Consider the following 21101-nt stretch of genomic DNA (forward strand, 5'->3'; position numbering starts at 1 on the left):
TGCAGTCTTTTTTTCCCTTAGAAGTTAGGCATACAGGCGCACCTACATTAATTTCAGCCATCATTTTTTGAGTTAAAATAACAAGTCCTTAATTGTCATTGCTTCCCTTAGAAGTCCGGGCATAGGCGCACCTGCATTAATTTCAGCCATCACTTTTTGAGTTAAAATAACAAGCCCTTGTCATTGCTTACTACACTTTCTTTAGTTTAGTGTCACAATGACCTTGACAATTGACTGCGGGTAGCCCCCCCCCCCCCATAGTCCAAAAAACATGCAAGTTTGTGAAAAAATTGTATGGAATGTCCATTCAAGTTATAAGCAGAAGCCAATGTTTTGAGTCACAATGAGCTCGTCGATGTGACCAAAAGGTTTTATAACGGGAGGTTTTCGGGGAGGGGGGGTGGCCCGGGGGGGGGGGGGGTCTTAAAATGCCCTGTTCACACACCAAGTTTTAATTAAGACATTATTGAGTCAGTGTCCTCATTGTTAAAATTTGCACATGCACGTACATACTCGCCGGAGTGTCGGATGCCCCGGTGGCATAAACAATTATGCAGTTATATATAAACATGGCCAGCAAAGAAAGGCTACGGCCTAAACAAAGCAATGCAATAATTTAATTGATTTACTTCCGATTTGTATGACTCTTTAAACAATCCAGTTGTACTGCTTGCCGGACATTGGTCAAATCTCCACTTTGAGCAGCACCGTCAGATCAGCTGCCCAATCTGCAGATTGAGCGCTCAATCTTAGACGTGTGCGCAACCTGGAGATTAATGCGCTTACCGTTAGCATTACGTGGCGAATACACAATTATAACAACTTTCGCAAAAATACAACTTATATACAGCGCCCTCCACAGTATGTAATTGTACCGGTAGTTGAGCGCCATCAAGTGTTTTAAGATGGTTAGCCCAAGAAAACACACAGGAAGCGCCATATTCATAAATTAATCCAAAACATTATTTTGTTAACATTTATTGTGCCTACATTTGACCAGCCCAATTAAAGGTAAGTAGTGATTTGTTTGTTTGTTTGGACTTAAGATTCCAAATACGAAATACCAACAAGCAATGGAAATAGTTATAATTACTAAATAACAATTTGTATGTGGTTTATTTTTGTATTGTATACTATTTGTATTGACTTTTTTGTATTGTTGTTTGTAAATTTTGTTTGGATTTGGTTTGGAATACTTCATTGATTAAAAAAATACAATTTACACTTAGCTTAGGCCTAAAAAAACAAAAACAGTGAAGGTGAAACTGTGAAACACTACACTCTGAGTCTGACACTCATGATTAATAATAACCCCATTTGTGAGTGGCCAAGGATAGCGGATTCAGCTATCCTTGGGGGTCCTACTACTTGCCGTCAACTCGCCGTCAACTCACTTGCGCCGTCAACTCGCCGTCAACTCCTCCAATATACATTTAAAATCCACAAAAGAAGCATAGAACTGTTAAGTATCAGCTCAAACAGCATTCGCGTAAGTTTTAGGTCATATTTCGGAATAAAAATTGAGTTTTTTTCTCGTGAAAAAAAATTCTGGAAGCCGAAAAACTGTCGACCGCCATCTTGCTTTTTCACAATGATTAGTCTTGGCCCAAGATGTCAATGATTGGTACTTTTTTTTTATCAACACAAAGTCGTTTTTGTGAATGAATTTGTACCGAAAACCATGAGAAATATGTAGTTTAGCCCAGACTTAACACTTCCGTGCCCCCTTTTTATAGATTTTTCATGTAAATTTAATGAGTTGACGGCGCGAAAATGAGTTGACGGCGAGTTGACGGCAAGTCGGCGAGTTGACGGCAAGTAGTAGGACCGATCCTTGGCCACACAAGTAGGGCTAGATTAATAATAACAGTAGTGGATAACAGAAACTTCCCATATCCATCCTGCCAGTGCCACCACTTTTTCACTAATTTTTACAAAAAGGGATAAACGATGGTTGAGTTGACTTGACTCTTGAGTTGAGGTAAATTTCTTAGACATGTTCAGATAGTAATAAATAAGGATACGGTTATTATTTCATATCTCGAATAACAAAGTGGTGGCATGATACAGAAACTTTGTTTTTATAATAACACTTGCGGATCCACACTTGCAATCAAAAGGTTGCGACAATGTGGGTTTGGATCCCTCAGCTAACCACGGATTTCACAATGACTAGAATAGAAATTTAGAATCAATAATTATTGTCGTATACTAATTATACCATAATACTAATAGTTACCGAATCACATTTTCTCGATTTGTGTGATTCATTCATATAATTATAAATCATAAATAGACGTTAGGCCAAGTAAAAAAAGAAACATGTTTAGCGTCCCCGCCCAATGTCTTGTCTGAATGCCTCGACTTATTCGTTTCATTTATGTTTTGTTTGTGTATTTCAGCAGTAGAAAAAACAATGGATATTTGACATTTTAACAATGAATGGCCGCCATCTTGAAATAAAAAATAAAAAGCCCCTCTTCCTCTTTTTTTTTGAAAAACTCGGACGTGAAACATGTTTTTTTTTTTACTCGGCCTTAATAAAAACCAACGTTTGTATAACCAACTTGGTGTTTATAGGGCCTATCCCCTTTTGTTGTGGGAGTTTGCCGAGTTCCCGTTGAGGGAAGGTCATTCAAACAAACAAACAAACAAACAAACAAACAAACAAACAAACAAACGAGCAAACAAACAAACAAACAAAGAAGCAATTTATTTTTACTAGGGGGCCTATAATAATACTTTCATTTCAATCACAGTTCTACTTCCAAGGAAATGTTATCCCAACAAGTGAATGATGCAGAGTTGTGATGTTAGCAAGAGAGACGCTGGTAAGATCTGGCTGAGGAAGCCAGCACCTTCTGGTGATGATGGGTAAGCGAATTAAATAATGGAGTATGAGAAATACATGTAAATACTGAAGTAGTGTAGTATACAGAGCATTACTCATGGCATTGAGGTAGTCCCATTTTTAAATAGTTTACTCTTTCAAACTTGTACTCTGGCAAATTGTACCCATGCAATACTGTACCTTATGTTGACTGATCTTGCAAAATTCCTTGCAAACTTGTACCTTTGCAAACTTTGACCCATGCAAAATGTGTACCCTTGTAGTTGTACCCTTGCAAACTTGTACATTTGCAAACTTTGACCCTTGCAAAATGTGTACCCTTGTAGTTGTACCCTTGCAAACTTGTACATTTGCAAACTTTGACCATTGCAAAATGTGTACCCTTGTAGTTGTACCCTTGCAAACTTTGACCCTTCCAAAATGTGTACCCTTGTAGTTGTACCCTTGCAAACTTGTACATTTGCAAACTTTGACCCTTGCAAAATGTGTACCCTTGTAGTTGTACCTTTGCAAACTTGTACATTTGCAAACTTTGACCCTTGCAAAATGTGTACCCTTGTAGTTGTACCCTTGCAAACTTTGACCCTTGCAAAATGTGTACCCTTGTAGTTGTACCCTTGCAAACTTGTACATTTGCAAACTTTGACCCTTGCAAAATGTGTACCCGTGTAGTTGTACCCTTGCAAACTTTGACCCTTGCAAAATGTGTACCCTTGTAGTTGTACCCTTGCAAACTTTGACCCTTGCAAAATGTGTACCCTTGTAGTTGTACCCTTGCAAACTTTGACCCATGCAAAATGTGTACCCTTGTAGTTGTACCCTTGTAGTTATACCCTTGTAGTTGTACCCTTGTAGTTGTACCCTTGTAGTTGTACCCTTGTCGTTGTACCCTTGTAGTTGTACCCTTGTAGTTGTACCCTTGTAGTTGTACCCTTGTCGTTGTACCCTTGTCGTTGTACCCTTGTCGTTGTACCCTTGTCGTTGTACCCTTGTAGTTGTACCCTTGTAGTTGTACCCTTGTAGTTGTACCCTTGCAAACTTGCACCTTTACACCGGACCCAAGCTCTGGTGTTTCTGATCAGCAGAGTGTGGGTTGAAGTCCTGGTCGTGTCCGTGAGCAAGATGCTTTATACCATTATTGTTTTGTCTACAAATGGGATATTAAGCCATAGGTCCCAAGTACTAGGGTTGGTAATGTAGTTAAAAGAACCAAGAAAACCAATCGTTGAAGTGTAGGGGTTAACTTTGGTGTTTCAGAACCAAATTTTGAATAAAGTACCTGAAAAGTTTGACATCTGAAACAGTTAGGAGCGTCTTGATGCGCTAGAAGTCACAAGATCAACTGTTGCAGTCGGTCGGAACGACTCTGGAGCACCTTGGGTTCAGACTATGATCGTGTCATGAGTCGAACCTAATGTAAATGTTTTGTTAAGTTTGCCTGTCTGAAACCAAAATTTAATTGGGTCGACCCAGAGGCGAATCAATTTGGTTCAGCGGGACTCTGGACCGCCTGTCTGAACCGGGTGTAAGTTCACTTATGAGACATCCTTGGTTTCATTGCCAGAGTCAGGCCTTGAACTTCGCGTTCGAAGGGCACAGTAATTTTTCTCTGTGGCGTGTCATGGCCGAGTGGTTAAGAGCATCCGATTCAAGCTCTGGTGTTCGATCAGCAGAGTGTGGGTTCGAATCCCGGTCGTGACACTTGCTACACTTTCTACCTGCCAGTCTTCTGATTGATGATACCCAAGCCTACATCCATATGGACTGTAAAGGGGGTAACCCTGTCTCAGCCCTTGAAGTAGGTGGCAACGGCCTCGGGAAAAATAAATAATTGTAGCCCACACCTTGAAGTGGCCTTGTGTGTCTGGTGAATTGGATTAAAAAAAAAAAAAAAAAAAGAAAAAAAAAAAGGAGCTTCACTCCTCAGAGGAAAATTTAAGTTTGTATTGGAACTTTGCAAATGGCACCACAGCAAAAGCACAGGGCATCACAGGGCATCACAGCAATTGTTGTGGGTGCCGTTGGTTATTTTGAGGCCTGCAGAATTATATATTAAATAACTCTCTCAATACTGATTTCTTTACAGGTTAATGGTTCAGATCAGCCATGATGCCAGCAGCTCCTTCGCACCCACTGGGAGGCGTGTCCGCTTCTTGCACACGGCATTTAGTAGTAGTGGAGATAGCTTTGTTGCAGCAGACCACCAAGGAAATATCTATGTGTTTGATCTTGCTAAAAACAGGTAAATATGTCAATAAATGTTACCAGAATTCATTATAGGCTATTTTTATTAGATTACTAGGAGAGCCTGACTTAAAGCTCTTAAAAGAAAACATTCCTTTCAACTACCTAAAACATTCATAATTGTTTTGCATGTGTATTGGAAAAACAAATTTGACAATGGTGACTGAAATGTAGCCTCCACACAGTACCATACATGTAGCTTAACCAGGGTCTGCCCTTAACTGTTCAGTGAATAACACCACAATGCCAAATAGCCACTTCAATGTGAAAGCTACAATTGACTGATTTGGGCTGTTCACCCAAATCAGTTGTCACCAGGGGCATGCTGCCACCTACTCCTGGGGTTGAAACAGGGGTTACCCCCTTCACAGTCCCTAAGGATGAAGGCATGGATATCATCCACTATAGGAGCCTGGCTGGTAGAGCAGAATGTACTTCCTCCCAGACTTTTTACGAAGCAATTATGGTGCCTTGCTCAAGGGCGCAAGCGTCATGACCAGGACTCCAACCCAGCCTCTGGTGCTGTCAACACCCGAACTGGGTCCCGGTGAACTAGACCACTCGGCCACGACACGCCACCTGGGAGAATGCTGTATAAACTCATATCTTTATATCCAACCTTTCAATGTAGATTCCAGTTAGTCCAGAAGACTGGTCAGGCGTGCACATCTTTGGGCTTCACGCTGAGACGGAAGACGGAGTACTTGGCCGCTTTGGCCGATTGCTCCCTGAAATGTTTTGATACTGGTGAGTCTGCGTTAAAGGAAGATCCAGGAGGGTTTATTGGGGTCTAAGGTGAAGGGTGAATGAAAAGAAGGTGGGATCAACACAACAATAGCGTGTATTGTATATACATGTCCTTCGGTGTGTAGGTGGTGGGTATACACATTCAGTTAGGGTCCCAGTTGGAAAGTATGTATAAAATCAATGGGAGCTGTTGCCAACAAGTTAAAGAAAAAGATTTAAACTATAGCAGAACAATTTGCTTTAAGCGAAAGTGTATTTTAACAAAAATTTGACAGCCAGCTTGCACGTTCATGCATGACTCACAGGCGTCTAATATTTATATAATATTCCATTCTGATGTTTCTTTTCCAACTGCAGACACAAGGGAGTTAGTTGCATGGATGAAAGGTCACGGAACCCCGATTCACTCCGTCTCGATCCATGCCTCTGGCCGCTACGCCCTGACCACCTCCTCAGACACCAGCCTGCTCTGGGACTTGGACACCTTCACAAGGAAACGGAAGCTCAATGTCCGAGATGCCGTCGGCATTTCAAAGGTAAGTTGCTGGGTTTCAGGGAAAGCTTGCTCCGAGATGAGCCGTTTCGGGCTTGACGTTTCGTACAGTTTACTCTGCATGTCTCCGGGAGAATAATACATGATTGTACTTGCAAGTTTAGTGTTATCTATAGTTTGTTTTTATTATTCACACCATGCGAAGCTTCAAACATCACTTGCTGGGTTTCATTTAGAATTCAGGCCTGGAATTTCGTCTTTGAGAGAGCAAGGCTATTTTCATTTTGCAAAGGTCACTTCCGTTCGAAAATCTTCAAGACATCGGGGAAAGTACCGAGTATACATGGCTAACACCAACGGTTTAAGGGTTAAAACCAAAATTAATAGTGGAGATGTTGGTGAAAAAATAAGTAGAAAGACAAAATAATGTGGTACCATAATTGACTTACAGGTGTTCTTCTTGCCTCTGAGTAACACCATCATGACCTGTTTCCGTGATGATTCCATCTTTGCTTGGGAGTCAGACACCCTGCAGTGCAAGTACCAGCTCCCTATCCCACCCGGAGATAGCCCACACTACAAGGCATTTGCCACACCGAGGTAGGTTGGGACAGGACACTTATAACTCCTTCATCTCAGTGTTTCTGGCATATAAGATGCAGAGTACGGCGCAGCTTCCTTGTTAAAGTACAATGTGAGACTCGTAGCTATGCACAACTATAGTTAAGAATAATGCACAATCATCAATGCTATGAGTGCCCATCAGTGGCAGAAGTATTGAGGCAGATCAACAGAGTGTGGGTTCAAATCCCGATCATGACACTTTGTGCCCTTGAGCAAGGCACTTGACCATGGTAATTGCTTTGACCATGGTAATTGCTTTGTAAAGAGTTGGAAAAGAATCGGTGCATTCTGCTCTACCATCCGGGCTCCTAGTGGATGATACCCATGCCTACATCCTTACGGACTGTGAAGAAGGTAACCCTATTTCAGCCCCAGGAGTAGGTGGCAACTTACCCCTGGTGACAGTTGATTTGGGTTGATAACCCAAATCAGTTAAGTGTAGCCCTTACCTTGACTTGATCATCTTGCCTTTTGATGCTAGGCGATATCTCATAGATAAAAAGAAAAACATATTATTTAAAGGGCACTTCCATTGGAATTCTTATAGTCTATGGGAAGCTTTTATAGGGGCACCAAGACCATGCAGGGGCAATGGAGGCCACTGTCTCTGTGACCCCAGGCCTATATCATTGTTATTATCATTAGCTATATTTCTCATATCCTTTTAACTTTTACAGAGATGGACGTTTCTTAGTTGCTGGAGGCAAGTCAAGATTTCTTCACGTCTGGGCCTTGGATACGCGCCGTTTACTGAGAGTGATTGAAATGCCGGTCAAAGTGCGAGTCGTCAAACAACTTGAGTTCCTTCCGGAGAGTTTTGACGGCGGCTCAAGTCAGGTAGTGAATAAGGGACAAGTAAAATCATTATTTCATTGGCTCTATACTTTCAGCCAAATAAGTTGCTGTTAAATGTTGATGCAAAAAAGAAAAAGGCCTGGCGTTTCGACCCCAGCAGAGTCTATTGATGTAGTTAGATTAAGGGCTCAACCTTGGCAGCTAATAGTTGTATGCCTTCTGACTTGCTCCCCAAACAAAGATATTGACTTATTGTGGCCAATGAGATAGCTCAGCTGGTAAAGCGCCAGCATGTTAATCCGGAAGTCGTTGGTTCAGATCCAACCCTGGTAAATTTTTTCTTTGTCAACACCAAATCAGTCTAGAATTTACCCAGTCAGTTTCCCATGTGATGTGGTTTATTAATTGACATCTCCGTTTTGCGAAATTACAATTCCAGATTGTCGGCGTCCTGAGCCAAGACGGCATCATGAGATTCTTAAACATCACAACATGTAAGATGCTCTTTGACTTAGGAACGCTCGAGGATCGTGTCTCCGGTGTGTCCGTCAACCCAACCGGTCGGCACATCACAGCGGTAGTTGAAAGTGGCTGCATGAATGTCTACAGTGTCCCGGCGCTGATGTCGGATTTTAATAAGGTTTGTGTGCCTTCAGTTTTCTCGGTCTATTCTTAACATTGTTCTTTCTCAAATTCGGGTGGGGGGTCTCCATCCAACAAGCTTGCTTTTAGGAGACCTCCCCCGCTTAATCTATAAAGTTTTTTTCTCCAGTAATGTTATAGTTGTTATTTTAAATGATTGGGTGGAAACAAATTGACCTACATGTATGAATTATGAACTATAATCGCATTTTGATTATTATTTCTGGTTTTTTTTTTTTTAACAATGGGAATAAATTGGCACAAAGTTTACAAATTACGTCTTTTTGATCATTTTTGTAAGCCACATTTGTTTTGTTTTTAAAAGGGACAAAGGTCTGATTTCTTTTATTATAATCCCCAAAAGAGAGATCCATGGCATGAATTCCAGCACCCTTTACTTCTCTTCGTAATGGGTAAATGCATACATAGCATGGTAGGTGCATGCCTGTGTGCACATTACACAATAGTTCCTTATTGCAAAAAAAGAGCACTTTAGTTTAGCATGTATTCACATCATCTGACATAATGGGGCTAAAGACTGCACTAGGAATGAAGATACTTATGGATTCAAAACAGACATTTATAGCTATTCCATTTTTGTTGTCATTTTCGCCTTTGGTTCAGAATTTAAAAGCACAAAGGATTATTTTCCTTACCTCTTGCAGAAATACCTCTCCTGCACATTTTACTTCCAGGGATATAATTTCACCATTTTGAACCGGAAAGTTTTTTTTTACCCAAAAATAAATGAATGTAAGCAGGTTTGCACCCGGAAACTTTTGCTTCTCAAGCTTTCACGCTTTGTGCTCATAGTTCAGGTTTTTGTTTTCAACAGCCTATCACATCCCTGTATTTCAAACATAGGTGTAATTCTTTGTCCCAATAGCCACCTCCAGTCATAGTCAAAGTTGCGTCAGGGAGGACCAAGAAGAAAGTCACACACGGTGATACAGCCAACAGCACCACCCTCAGGTCTATGACCCCAGGGAGACTACAGATGCAAGGGGCAACTAGGGAGACACCAGGGGTGACACACACCGCCACAACAGGGGTCAGGAGGGCTGGAGTGATGCAGACAGGGGAGTCTGAAAATCAACTAGAGGTATATGTTAGGCCTTTTGCTTTTGATTTTTGGGGTCGAACAAAGAATTGACTAGAGTGGGATTCGAACCAACGACCTCCGGATTAACGTGCCTGCGCTTTTTGCTTTTCAAAGCTTTTCTTCCTTTGGTAATCACTCTTGGAATTAATGGCAATAAAAACTGTTGGTTAGAAGCCTATTGCTTCTTTCGAAAGTATGAAGGTATTTGAGAAACATTTCACTTTGAAGTAATATGGTTATGTAGAATGATATCAGTTTTTATGCCCCAAAATTTGAACCTGGAAAAGTGTATTCCACTTCCTGTGTGGACATGGTAATCGCTTCGGATTTAAGTGTATTGTATGGGGTGCCAAAAACCAATGTTGACTACGTTTACCCGTTCAGGTTAAACCATGACTTCTTAAATGATTCCTGGTGTACATGTTGTGTGAAGCTTTGCATTCCTGGTGTGTTCTATTTATCCTCTTCCTTTGTCTCGGGAAGGGGTTGGGGGGTTGGAAAAGAAAGCTTAGGGGATCATGTAGTTTACCTGAAATAGTCCTAAAGTTAAGGGTGAGTCTACTTTATTTGTTTTGTGATTTCAATTTGTACAGGTTTCTGAATTACCGGAGGGGCTAGACCTGAATAGACTTCATTCAATTCTCAAAGGCTATGGAGAATATCCTGCAAAATACAGGTGGGTGCTTTACAAAAATACAATAATGGCCCTTTTATTACCCTATTACTTCGGTTCATCGGTCCTGGAGCAGGGAAAATTTCTTTTTTTTACCATAAAAATAATAACAATGATAATAATATTAGCTTTTAACCCCAAAAGGGTCCCGAGGCGCTTCACAGAGGTTAAAATATTAACCATAAAATGAGTAACATAATTCCCCTGTGAAGTTTTAGCTTCATTAGTTGTCAAGTTTTTTGAGAAAAAAAGGGTAATTTGTGTACGACAAAAAAAGATAATGTCCACAGATTGAAAACATCGCTCTGTGATTTTATACTATTTTCTCAAAAACTTGACGAATAATGAATCTGAAACTTCTATACGTAAATTATATTACATACACCTTCATTTACAGTGAGTAGGGATTCATGTCATTGCAAAAAAGCTTGACCTACAAAAGGTATCAAAACCCTTTAAAGGCAGTGGACACTATTGGTAATTTGTCAAAGACTAGCCTTCACAGTTGGTGTATCTCAACATATGCATAAAATAACAGACCTTCGAAAATTTGAGCTCAATCGGTCATCAAACTTGCGAGATAATAATGAAAGAAAAAAACACCCTTGTCACAGGAAGTTGTGTGCGTTTGTTTGGATGGTTGATTTCGAGACCTCGAGTTCTAAATCTGAGGTCTCGAAATCAAATTCGTGGAAAATTACTTCTTTCTCGAAAACTATGGCACTTCAGAGGGTGCCGTTTCTCACAATGTTTTATACCATCAACCTCTCCCCATTACTCGTCACCAAGAAAGGTTTTATGCTAATTATTATTTTGAGTAATTACCAATAGTGCCCACTGCCTTTAATGAATTTGTTTTCTGATTTTTTTGTTTTCTGATTTTTTTTCTTCTAATGTGATGTGCAGAATGTTTATCTGGCGTTCCGTTCTTCGTCTTCCTGAGAACCACGCGGCATTCAGCAGTTTAGTTGACAAAGGAACCCACCTCGCCTGGGTCAAGGTCCATGAAGATTACCCTATCAAGAGTCGCAAGCTTCTCAGGGTATTGCAGAGGTAGGATTACACCGGTGCTTAAGTCTAGAAAACTAAGCAGACAAATGTTAAGCAACATTTTCTTCTTAAGCAGCTTAATGAAATTGGACACAGGGGCGAACCCTCTTCTCTCTACTCGACCTACAGCTTTATGTCCCCTCTGAAAAATGCAGCAATAATACTTAAGTGTCTTGCTTAAGGACACAAGTGTCACAACCGGGACTTGAATCCACACTCTGCTGATCAGAAACACCAGAGCTTGAGTCTGCTGTTCTTATCCGCTCAGCAAAGGCACATCATGATAATAACACATCATGAAGGCATGGTTGGCTTGTGCGTAAAGTGCTCGCCTCTCACCAAGGTGACCCTGGTTCGATTCCCGGCCAGGGCAATATGTGAGTTGAGTTGTGCGTTGGTTCTCTGCTGTGCCACAAGGATTTTCCAGACCATCCGGTTTTCCTCCTTGGGAAAAATCAAACACTTTCGATCTTGGCTATGCTTCGTGGTCACAATGGGTTGATGTGGCTGGCAGCCAAAGGCGACCTTGCATGCCTGCTTCTCGAACACGTTGTGGCCGCGTCCTTCGCAATTCAGCTCTTAGGCTGCGAGTAAGGATGATTAGCCCCCCAAATTATTATTTTATTATTATTATTAACATGGGATATTTAAATGTGCAAATTAGTCACAATGTTAATCGGAAACATCATTTTCTCCGCAGGACATTATCAGGGCTGGCCCACTGGTCTGCCATCTTTGGTGAGACTGACTACCTACCGTTGATGGCATTTCCTTTTGTGAAACTCTTCCAGAACAACCAACTCGTCTGCTTTGAAGTCATAGCTACAATCTTAAGTAAGACTTATTCTCCATTTTATTTTTTATAAATTGTTGTGTTAGTATGATAAAGTCAACATGGCTTGAATGTTGTTTTATTCACTATGTAATGTGTGAGCATGTGTGTGAAATAACTGCCGTCTTCTGTTTTCATTTCTTGTGCCCAGGCAGTTGGTGCCAGCAGTGGTTTGAGTTCATCCCCAATCCTCCCGTCAATGTGCTGTCTATGGTGTAGAATGTTCTGCCCTTTAATTCACCGGTCGTTGCTCTAACCGTCTTCTGTTTTCATTTCTTGTTACCCAGGTAATTGGTGCCAACAGTGGTTTGAGTTCTTCCCCAATCCTCCCGTCAACGTGCTGTCCATGGTGGAGAATGTTCTAGCCTACCACGATCGTGCTGTCCTGCAGCATTTCGTCAAGTATGGCGTTACGTCCCAGGTACACCAATATTAAAGCTCCATTCATATTATTTGATTGTATTCACCAACAAATTGTGTGACAGTTTTGATTCTGTGCATACCCAGTAGCCAAAATTAGTGGTGGCCCACTGGTTTCTGTGACCAGTAAAAAAAATCTTCAGGCAAATAAATACTCTTTAAATACTTGTTAATACTGTTGGGACAACCTTTTGAGATGAAATATTCACAGATTAGTTTTTACTATACAAATCTACATTTATATAGGATTAAAACAATAGAGAATGGTTCCAAAAACTTTCCATTAATACTAATCTAACTTCTATTTTCTTTTTACTTGTTGGCTACCTGGTTAGGTGTACGCCTGGCCCCTACTTCAGACCCTGCTATCTGAGGTAGTCACTAAGGAGGAATGGCAGAAGTTGTGGGATAACATCTTCTCCAATCATCCTGCTTTCTTGCTTCTCGTCGTCGTAGCTTACATCATTGGCTCTAGACAACCTCTACTTCAGTGCACTGACGTGGATGATTTCAAGGTACTCTCATTAGGGGTCCACTTCTTTTAAAAAATAAGCTATTTATGAATAAACTTGCGGGAACAACTGTGTATTAAATCTCTTAAAAGGCAGTGGACACTATTGGTAGTTGTCAAAGACCAGTCTTCTCACTTGCTGTATCTCAACAATATGCATAAAATAACAAACCTGTGAAAATTTGAGCTTAATCGGTCATCGAAGTTGCGAGATTATAATGAAATAAAAAACACTCTTGTCACACGAGGTTGTGTGCTTTCAGATGCTTGATTTCGAGACCTCAAATTCTAATTCTGAGGTCTCTAACTCAAACTCGTGGAAAATTACTTCTTTCTCGAAAACTACTTTACTTTGGAGGGAGCCGTTTCTTACAATGTTTTATACTATCAACCTCTCCCCATTACTCGTTACCAAGTGAGGTTTTATTCTAAAAATTATTTTGAGTAATTACCAATAGTGTCCACTGCTTTTAATTGGGAGTGTTGGCTCTGAATAGAACCGGTTTGGTCTCAACGTTTCAAACAGTATACTCTGTTCGTCTTCAGGAGAATTTTTTGAGACAACTTCATTTTATCACCTCGAAATGCAGATTAATTGTTGATCTGTTTGGTTAAAGAAAAGTTTACCCTCTGCCTTCTGACTGGCACCCTCGAACAAATCTATTTACAAGATAGGGAGACCACCAACATTGGGACTCAGTTATAGCTCAGTTGCTGGAGCGCCGGCACGTTAATCTCGCTTTTGTCAAACTTTTATAGGCACTTGCTCAGCAAAGGAAACGCTTCTTTCAGAAACAACAGGGCCCAATTTCATGGCTCTGCTTACCGTAAGCACACAATCAGCGCTTACAGAAGCAGGGAATTCTGTGCTTAAGCGTATTTCACAGGTTAGCAGCAAATTTTTGCTTCTGCGCGTGCGTACACGCTAACAAGGCTAGCGCAGAAATTTGGCGCTTGGATGTAAGGGGGGGGGGAGTGTGACCGTAAGCGCAGAATTCGGCGGTAAGCAGAGCCATGAAATTGGCCCCTGGTTATTAGCTAAAATTCTGTGAAGTTTACTTTGTTGTGTCTGGCGCCCCGCTCAAATTTTGCTCAACAAATAACATTTGCTCATCCGTAGTATTTTCTTATGAAATTAAGCCCAGGCCTTGAACTTCGCTCTTGAAGGGGCACAGGAAGCATGAACAGGGCTCTAGTCTGTTTTTAGTTTTCAAGAGTATCCCATGTAACACATGTTTTCAATTTCTTCCCCAAAATTTCTCAACATTTTGCAATCTCAACCCTGGTTTTGTTTTTTCTCTTTTCAGTACTTCTTCCACCACCGCAATGCCGTCCACGTCGGCAACGTCATCAGTGAAGCTTACCGATTATGGGAGGTCACTCCAGATGACATCCATCCAAAGAGAATGCTGGAGGAATTCAAGCCGCTCACTAAAGGACAATATCCAATCTTCAATAAGTACCCAAAGTTCATCGTGGATTACCAGGTAGGCATTTTCTCTCATGTAATGAGGAATGAGGTCAGTTTTGTAAAAATTTATAACTTTAGCATTTTTAGAAATGTTCCACAGGGAAGATTTCATAAAGCCTGTAAGCACAAACACTTTCTAAGCACAGACAAAATTGGTTGCCAACGGTTGCCAACCTAAAACCCACATAACCTAAAGTTCACATTGTTGTGACAGGGGCCCAACCCATTTTTTGTTTACCAATTCTGTAACGTTCTTTTAAGCGACTACCAATGTGCAATTTTATGAATCTTTTAGTGAATCTTTTTTTCGTCTTGGTCGACAGGCTCAAGAGCGTGAGCGCATCAGACAGGATGAGCTCGAGTATCTCCACCAGCGTCAAGCAGCGTCGGAGCTCCAGCGAGAGCTGAATAAGAGACACGGCGAGGAGACGGCGTGGTACCGTCAGCAGAAGCTCTTGAAGGATGCCGAGGAGCAGCGGAGGTCTCTCCTCGCTGAAGAGGAACAACGACTCGTTGATCAACGTATCAGGTGAGGGTGATTGTCTTGTCTTTGGAACTTTCAGTTCTTGAAGTTTTGTTTATGGTAGGAGTTTTGTGTCCAATCTGCACTCTGGCTTAACGTCCTCACTTAAGGATCCTGCCGAGTAACCAATGTTAACTAACTGTAAATGATGGTTTGTGGAAAAAATAAACTTATTTTTTCTTCAGATCAGCTGTTTTCTTCTTTGAAAAAAGTGTTGGCTACATGTCAGGGGTAGTACCTCTGTCATTGAAAACCTGGAAAGTCATGTTTTTTTTACTTTTGAATTTTCCAGGCCTTGAAATTTGTGGGAAAAAGTCAACTTCTTTAAAGACATGGAATGTCAAGAATTATTAAACAAAAATAAAAATATATTTCTCCACATTTGCCACCCTGCTGCCATTGATCTAACATCACCAGTGAATAGAATGTTAAATCATTGAGCGATGTATCTTTTGTGCATCGCATGTGATGCGATAGGCGTGAGTTGCAAACACTGAGGTAGATACTGTGTGGATCCTTCAAAACCAAAGTGGATAATACTGAATGGTTGAATAGTCTGAAGATTCTTCATTTCTTGAGCTCCTAAATTTAACCCCTGACCCAGGTTACAAGCCATGAAGCGGGAGCTGAGGATTCGAGAGCTTCAGCTCCTAGACGGAGCCAAGAGGAAGTTCATGCATCATCAGCAGATGCAGAAAGAGGCTGATCTTGGACGGCTCGATGATGAGATTTCTAGAAAGGTTTGTGCAGGGAGAAATTTCTTTTTCCATTCTGGGCCCAATTTCATGGCTCCGCTTATCATAGAATCAGCACATGGGCGCAGGGATTTCTGCACTTATGTCAAAAATTTCATGGGTTGACTCTAAGTTACTATGCATTCTTCGCTTTACACAGCTAGCAATTTGGTGCGTGACAGTTTGTTCCTATTTTCTCACTGTATTTAGCTGATAACTTTCACATAAGACTTTTATGGTATCTTTTTGCATAATAATGCCAATAGTAATAATAATAATAATAATAATAATAATAATAATAAAACAGTATTTAAAAGCACAGTGTGAATTGGCATTCCTCAAAGCGCTTAACAGCAAAATAAAAAGCATTACAAGAAAACAAAAACTGACATATTCCCCAATTACAGCCCAAATTAAATAATTATAAATTAGGCCAGACCAGCTGTTACCTAAATGAAACCATTTCAGGATCTGAAAAATTACTCTTTACACTAAAAACTTAAAATTACAAGTATAAAAAGCCAAAAAGATTAAAATACCTACATGTTAGTGCTGAAAAATACACAAAAGTTATACACAGGAGTCAGGGATACAGGTTTTAATTACAGATAAAAACATGGGTCTTTACCAATAAATCAGTATTCCATTGACAAAAATAGATATAAGACTCTACTTTTTGATTTGTTTTTGTTTGTTGTTTTTATTGCAGAGTCTCTTGAGGGAGCAGGAAACCAAAGCAGCTGTAGATGATGTAGAGATCAGAAGAATGGAACTTCAGGCTCAGAAACAACGCCTAGAACAAGTCAGTTCCAGGGAAAAAAACCCAGTGCAATCAGATATGGTCGATTGAATTTGAATTTTGTTAAAGGGTTATAGTCCAAGAGGCAAACTTTAGAGGGAGCGTCTAAAGTAAGAAAAATAATGAAATGGTCAGAAGCACTTAACACGTTTTAAAATGCACAGACTGAAAAAAAAAGATAAAGAAACAAGACTGGTCACCATACCAGGCCAGTTCCCAAACCACAGTATGGGGGAATACGTCTGTCCCACCAACATAAAAGGAAAACAAATATTTTCACGTGTCCAGGAATGCAAGCTGCTGCTGGAAGGGAGTGCTGTGTAAGGTTTCCAGGGCCCAACTTCATAAAGCCTGTAAGCACAAATATTTGCTTAGCATGAAATTTCTTTCTTAATAAAAACAGGATTACCAACCAGATTTCCACGTGATTTACAGGATAAGAAAACAATAGCTGAATGTCAGTAACGAGCAGTATGCAACAAAATTAAAATTTGGTTGGTAGTCTTGTTTTTATCAAGGAAGAACTTTCATGCTAAGCAAATTTTTTGTGCTTACAGGTATTTGGGCCCAGGTAGCGCATTCCTATGTTCGGAGCCTTTGGCTAAACAATTATATTTATTGTAGGATCTGGCAAAGAGTTCTGCGTATACGACATACCAGCAGAGAGCTGATGAAGACGCTCACAGACGCCAAGCTGAGCTGGAGGAGAGAGTCAAAGGTAGAGCTTGGGAGAATAATCAAGACCAACAACATTCAACCAGGAAGGTATGTAAGGCAAGCAAGGCGTTCCCCCTGGGATGTCTTATAAGTACCCCAGTCAAGGGTAGAGCTTGGGAGAATGATCAAGACCAACAACATTCAACCAGGAAGGTATATCAAGAAAGGTGTTCTTCTGTATGTGCCCTGGGGATGTTTTGATTTTGACAAGAAAGACTTTAAGTCTAACTGCCCTATACATGTATATACATGTACCTCACAAAGGCACAAAACGTTGCAAAAAGAGTATCACTGTTCTTAGTGTCCATAGAATGAGTGTGACGACGGGTTATATGAGCTCTAGACATTGTACATACTCGGCACGAAAGGAAGACAAATAAAAAAATAGTAAGAAGCTAAGTTTTGGCCATTAGTTACAGAGAGACTGTTCATTTGAGTAAGGAGAATCTGTGGATAAGGCGCCTTCAGACCATTCAACACCATGGTCTGATTATCCAAGAAGGAAATTACTAATAAAACTTTGTCTTTGCCTCCTCCGTTTCCTCAGAGATATCCTTTTCTTTTAAGTCTGTCTTATTCACTAATTAATCATTACTTTTGTCTCTTGTTTTTTTCTGTGTGCTGTCTGTCTCTCTCTCTTCATACTTGACTGCTATGTATACATTAGTATACCGGTACCTGTTCGTGTGTGTTGTGGAGACATTATTGCTTCTAATTTCCGTTGTTTAATTGTTAAAGGGTCTATGTAACTTTTGTAGGACAAAAAACTCAATGTCCACAGATTTACACTAAACTTACACAGTTTGAAGATAATGATAGTAGAAAGCTTCCCTGAAAATATTACGTTCTGAGGTGCTGTAGTTTTTTGGAAATGAGTAAAACAATGTCATGAAAATAATGTTCGTCTCATGAGACGAAAATTATTTTAATCATTTACAAACGTATTTTCATGACATTGTTTTACTCATTTCTCAAAAACTACAGCACCTCAGTAACTTTCCACTATCATTATCTTCAAACCCTGTAAGTTTAATGTAAATCTATGGACATTTTGAAAAGGAACCCAAATCCTTTAAACAACATGTGGGAGTTTTGTTTATCCTTTTTTGTAAATTTGATTCGATGATCAGCAAATCCAGAATGACATTGCCAAGGCAGAGGAGCTGAGTGGAGGATTGGACGTACGGAGAGAAGGCGATTACCAACGGAGAATGGACAACCTGGAACAACAACTCAGGAACACTGAGGTAAGTAATCGCTCTCTGCACAGTTCAATACGCCATGTGGGTGTAGAGCCTGTATTGTAATTTATGTATCTATTTGGATCAAAGGAAAGGCCAGTTCTTCTTCCTAAATAAAATACATCACTTCCCTTATTAATCTTAATCTGTCTTGTCTTGGGTTTTGCTCTTCCAGCTTTCAAGACTCCATGAGGAGAATGTGAAATTGGAGCAAGACGTTCAGTCAGTGATGAGAAGAATTGCAGGCAGGAAGGTACATGTTCATACTGATTGATTATTGATTTTTTTTTTTTTTTTTTTTTAAGGTTTTGTTTTTTAAAGGTTTTGTTGTTAATATTTATTTTTAAAACTAATCAGTTAATTAATGTATTGACCAAATACTTTTTTTTTTTTTTTTTGGGGGGGGGGGGGGTTTCTTATAATTTCTTTTTATTCTTAACTTTCAGTTGCTTATTGCAAATAATTTGATAAGTTTTAATAACATTGATGTATAAGATTTATGACTGGTAATTTGTACAATCTAGGCATAACTTTAGAAATTGTGTTTTAAAGATGTAATTTAATTTTGTTTCCATTTATTTATGTGCTATTGTAGTTGGAAGACGCCACTGACAAAAGTAAAGACTTTCACAGGCAGAGGGAATCATCCAAGCCCATCGGTAAATACAAGTTCTTTTAAAGCTTCTTTAAATTACTTCTTAGTGACCAACAAGGAAAAGAGAGTTTTGGCATCCTGGAACATTTGTAGAGGGCACTTATAAACTACCCTCAAACTGTTGTATTTATTTATTTTAATAGTTAAACATAACTTGTCTTTGCCTTTTATACAAGTTTGCCTGATCTAACCTAAGTCTATATCTTACTGTTTGCTTTTTCCACAGAGTCACACGCTGGAGGGACGGCCAATCTTAACAATAATACAGCAGGGTTGAGAGGTAAAGCCTTGAATGATCTCAGCAGTTCAGAAGATGATGAGGTGCCAAGTAAGTATCAAGAGCCCCCCTCTACCAAAAGTGATTACTAGATAGCTGTAGTATCTTAGAGCGTCAGAAGATAGTAGTTGTTGTTTTGATGACAGGGTACTTGTATAGGGGGGCGAGAAAGCTTGAGTCTTAGTACTCACAGCGTGGGGTCCAGGAGCCTGCCTAAGGGCCCCAAGTTGGGTTTAGGGGCGAAGCTCTTGGCAGGCCTTTTGGTTTTTAGCATATCTGAAATGCCTGGAAAAGCTCTCCTTACTATAAATATGTACATAACTTTGTTATAAAACTTGGGCTTGGTTCAGTTCCTGTAACCTGTTGGATTTTGACATACTAATAATAATAATGATAAGACTTGTAATGCGCACGTATCCACCCTGCTGGGTGTTCAAGGCGAAACCACCTACATGTATGTGGACACCTTGTGCCGGGACTCTGGACTGCGTCGGGAAGAGCTGCGTACAGCAATGGAGGACCAACGTGTTTGGAGGGCCATCATCCGATGCTCCGCATCGACTGAATGAATGTAAGACCAGGTCTAGCTCAGTGGTCTAGTGGTCATGGGTTCGCATCCCGCCCAAGTAATTCTCCTGTGGATTTTGTTCACAGACCTGAGCATAAAGTGCTTAACACACTGCGGTGTAGGGGTAAGACCAAACCACATTTCTTTCTTATTGTTACTTTTGCAGTTTCTCTGGATCGGGGCCGAGACACTTTTGAACAAAGGGAGAGGAATCTGTTGAAGAAGGTTCAGGAGCTGCGGAAGAAGATCGCCATGGAAACAAGACGACAACATCCTCCTCCAGGTTTTGATGTGGATGATGAGAGCGACCAAGAGTAATGGGCAAGATATATATTTATTCAGGCCTGGAATTTGATGGAGGCCACGGAGGCCATGACCTCTGTTGCCCCTTCAAAAGTTACTAGGGGTGGGGTTCACAAAGAGTTAGGACTAGTCTTATCTCAAGTTAGGATGAGTTATTGCCCTAACTTAGGACTAGTCTTAAGTTTTTAACATCTCCTAGGACTAGTCCTACGTTAGTACTCCTAATTCTTTGTGAAAATCGACCCCAGTAGACTTTAAGATTTTTTCAATTGAAATGCATTTTGAAATATTAAAATGGCCTTGCCCTCTCAAAATTCCAGTTTTTTTTTCTTCTAAATGCATTGATTTTCAGTATTTCCTTAGAATATTGTTTCTGAAGATAATTTTGGATTGAACAAAGACAAATTCCTTTGTTTTACCAAGATCGAAACATTACAGTCACTCGGATAAATTATTGCACTTGCATAGGTTTGCCGTGTCTTAGATATATGATACATTGTACATTACTGTTTTCCGTTGCACTTTGCTAATGCAACGACTGGACATTATTAACCAGCCTACTGCCGTGTATTGCATTTATTTTTGTCAACGGATAGACATAAACAAGTCAGAATTCAAATAAAAGTCTGACATTTTTCATGCCTATTTTACTGTTAAATTTCGCTGCCAATATTTGTATAGTCAACATGTAATTTTTGTAATTTGTTTTGTTATTGGTCTTAAAGATGCCGAGTGCCTGTGAACTGGAATTTAAAGGCAGTGGACACTTTTAATTACTAAAAACAATTATTACCATAAAAACCTTTCTTGATTACGAGTAATGGGGAGA

At 40.1% G+C, this 21101-nt stretch overlaps 1 protein-coding gene across 1 annotated transcript; it reads left to right on the forward strand.

The window, feature by feature from the left end:
* The first annotated feature begins 903 nt into the window (after positions 1 to 903).
* Positions 904 to 20374, forward strand: LOC117289226 (TBC1 domain family member 31-like). The gene is made up of 24 exons (XM_033770246.1): positions 904 to 1011; positions 2760 to 2874; positions 4938 to 5093; positions 5727 to 5842; positions 6200 to 6378; positions 6787 to 6935; positions 7637 to 7796; positions 8194 to 8394; positions 9283 to 9498; positions 10092 to 10174; positions 11078 to 11224; positions 11922 to 12055; positions 12341 to 12474; positions 12809 to 12988; positions 14292 to 14471; positions 14779 to 14984; positions 15583 to 15718; positions 16422 to 16514; positions 17136 to 17276; positions 18359 to 18475; positions 18645 to 18722; positions 19065 to 19128; positions 19351 to 19452; positions 20136 to 20374. The coding sequence occupies exons 2-24, from the start codon at positions 2795 to 2797 to the stop codon at positions 20285 to 20287; spliced, it is 3204 nt and encodes a 1067-aa protein (XP_033626137.1). The 5' UTR covers positions 904 to 1011; positions 2760 to 2794; the 3' UTR covers positions 20288 to 20374.
* Positions 20375 to 21101: the final 727 nt, after the last annotated feature.

This window comes from Asterias rubens, chromosome 4 (genome assembly GCF_902459465.1).
Source record: "Asterias rubens chromosome 4, eAstRub1.3, whole genome shotgun sequence".
Classification (NCBI taxonomy): domain Eukaryota; kingdom Metazoa; phylum Echinodermata; class Asteroidea; order Forcipulatida; family Asteriidae; genus Asterias; species Asterias rubens.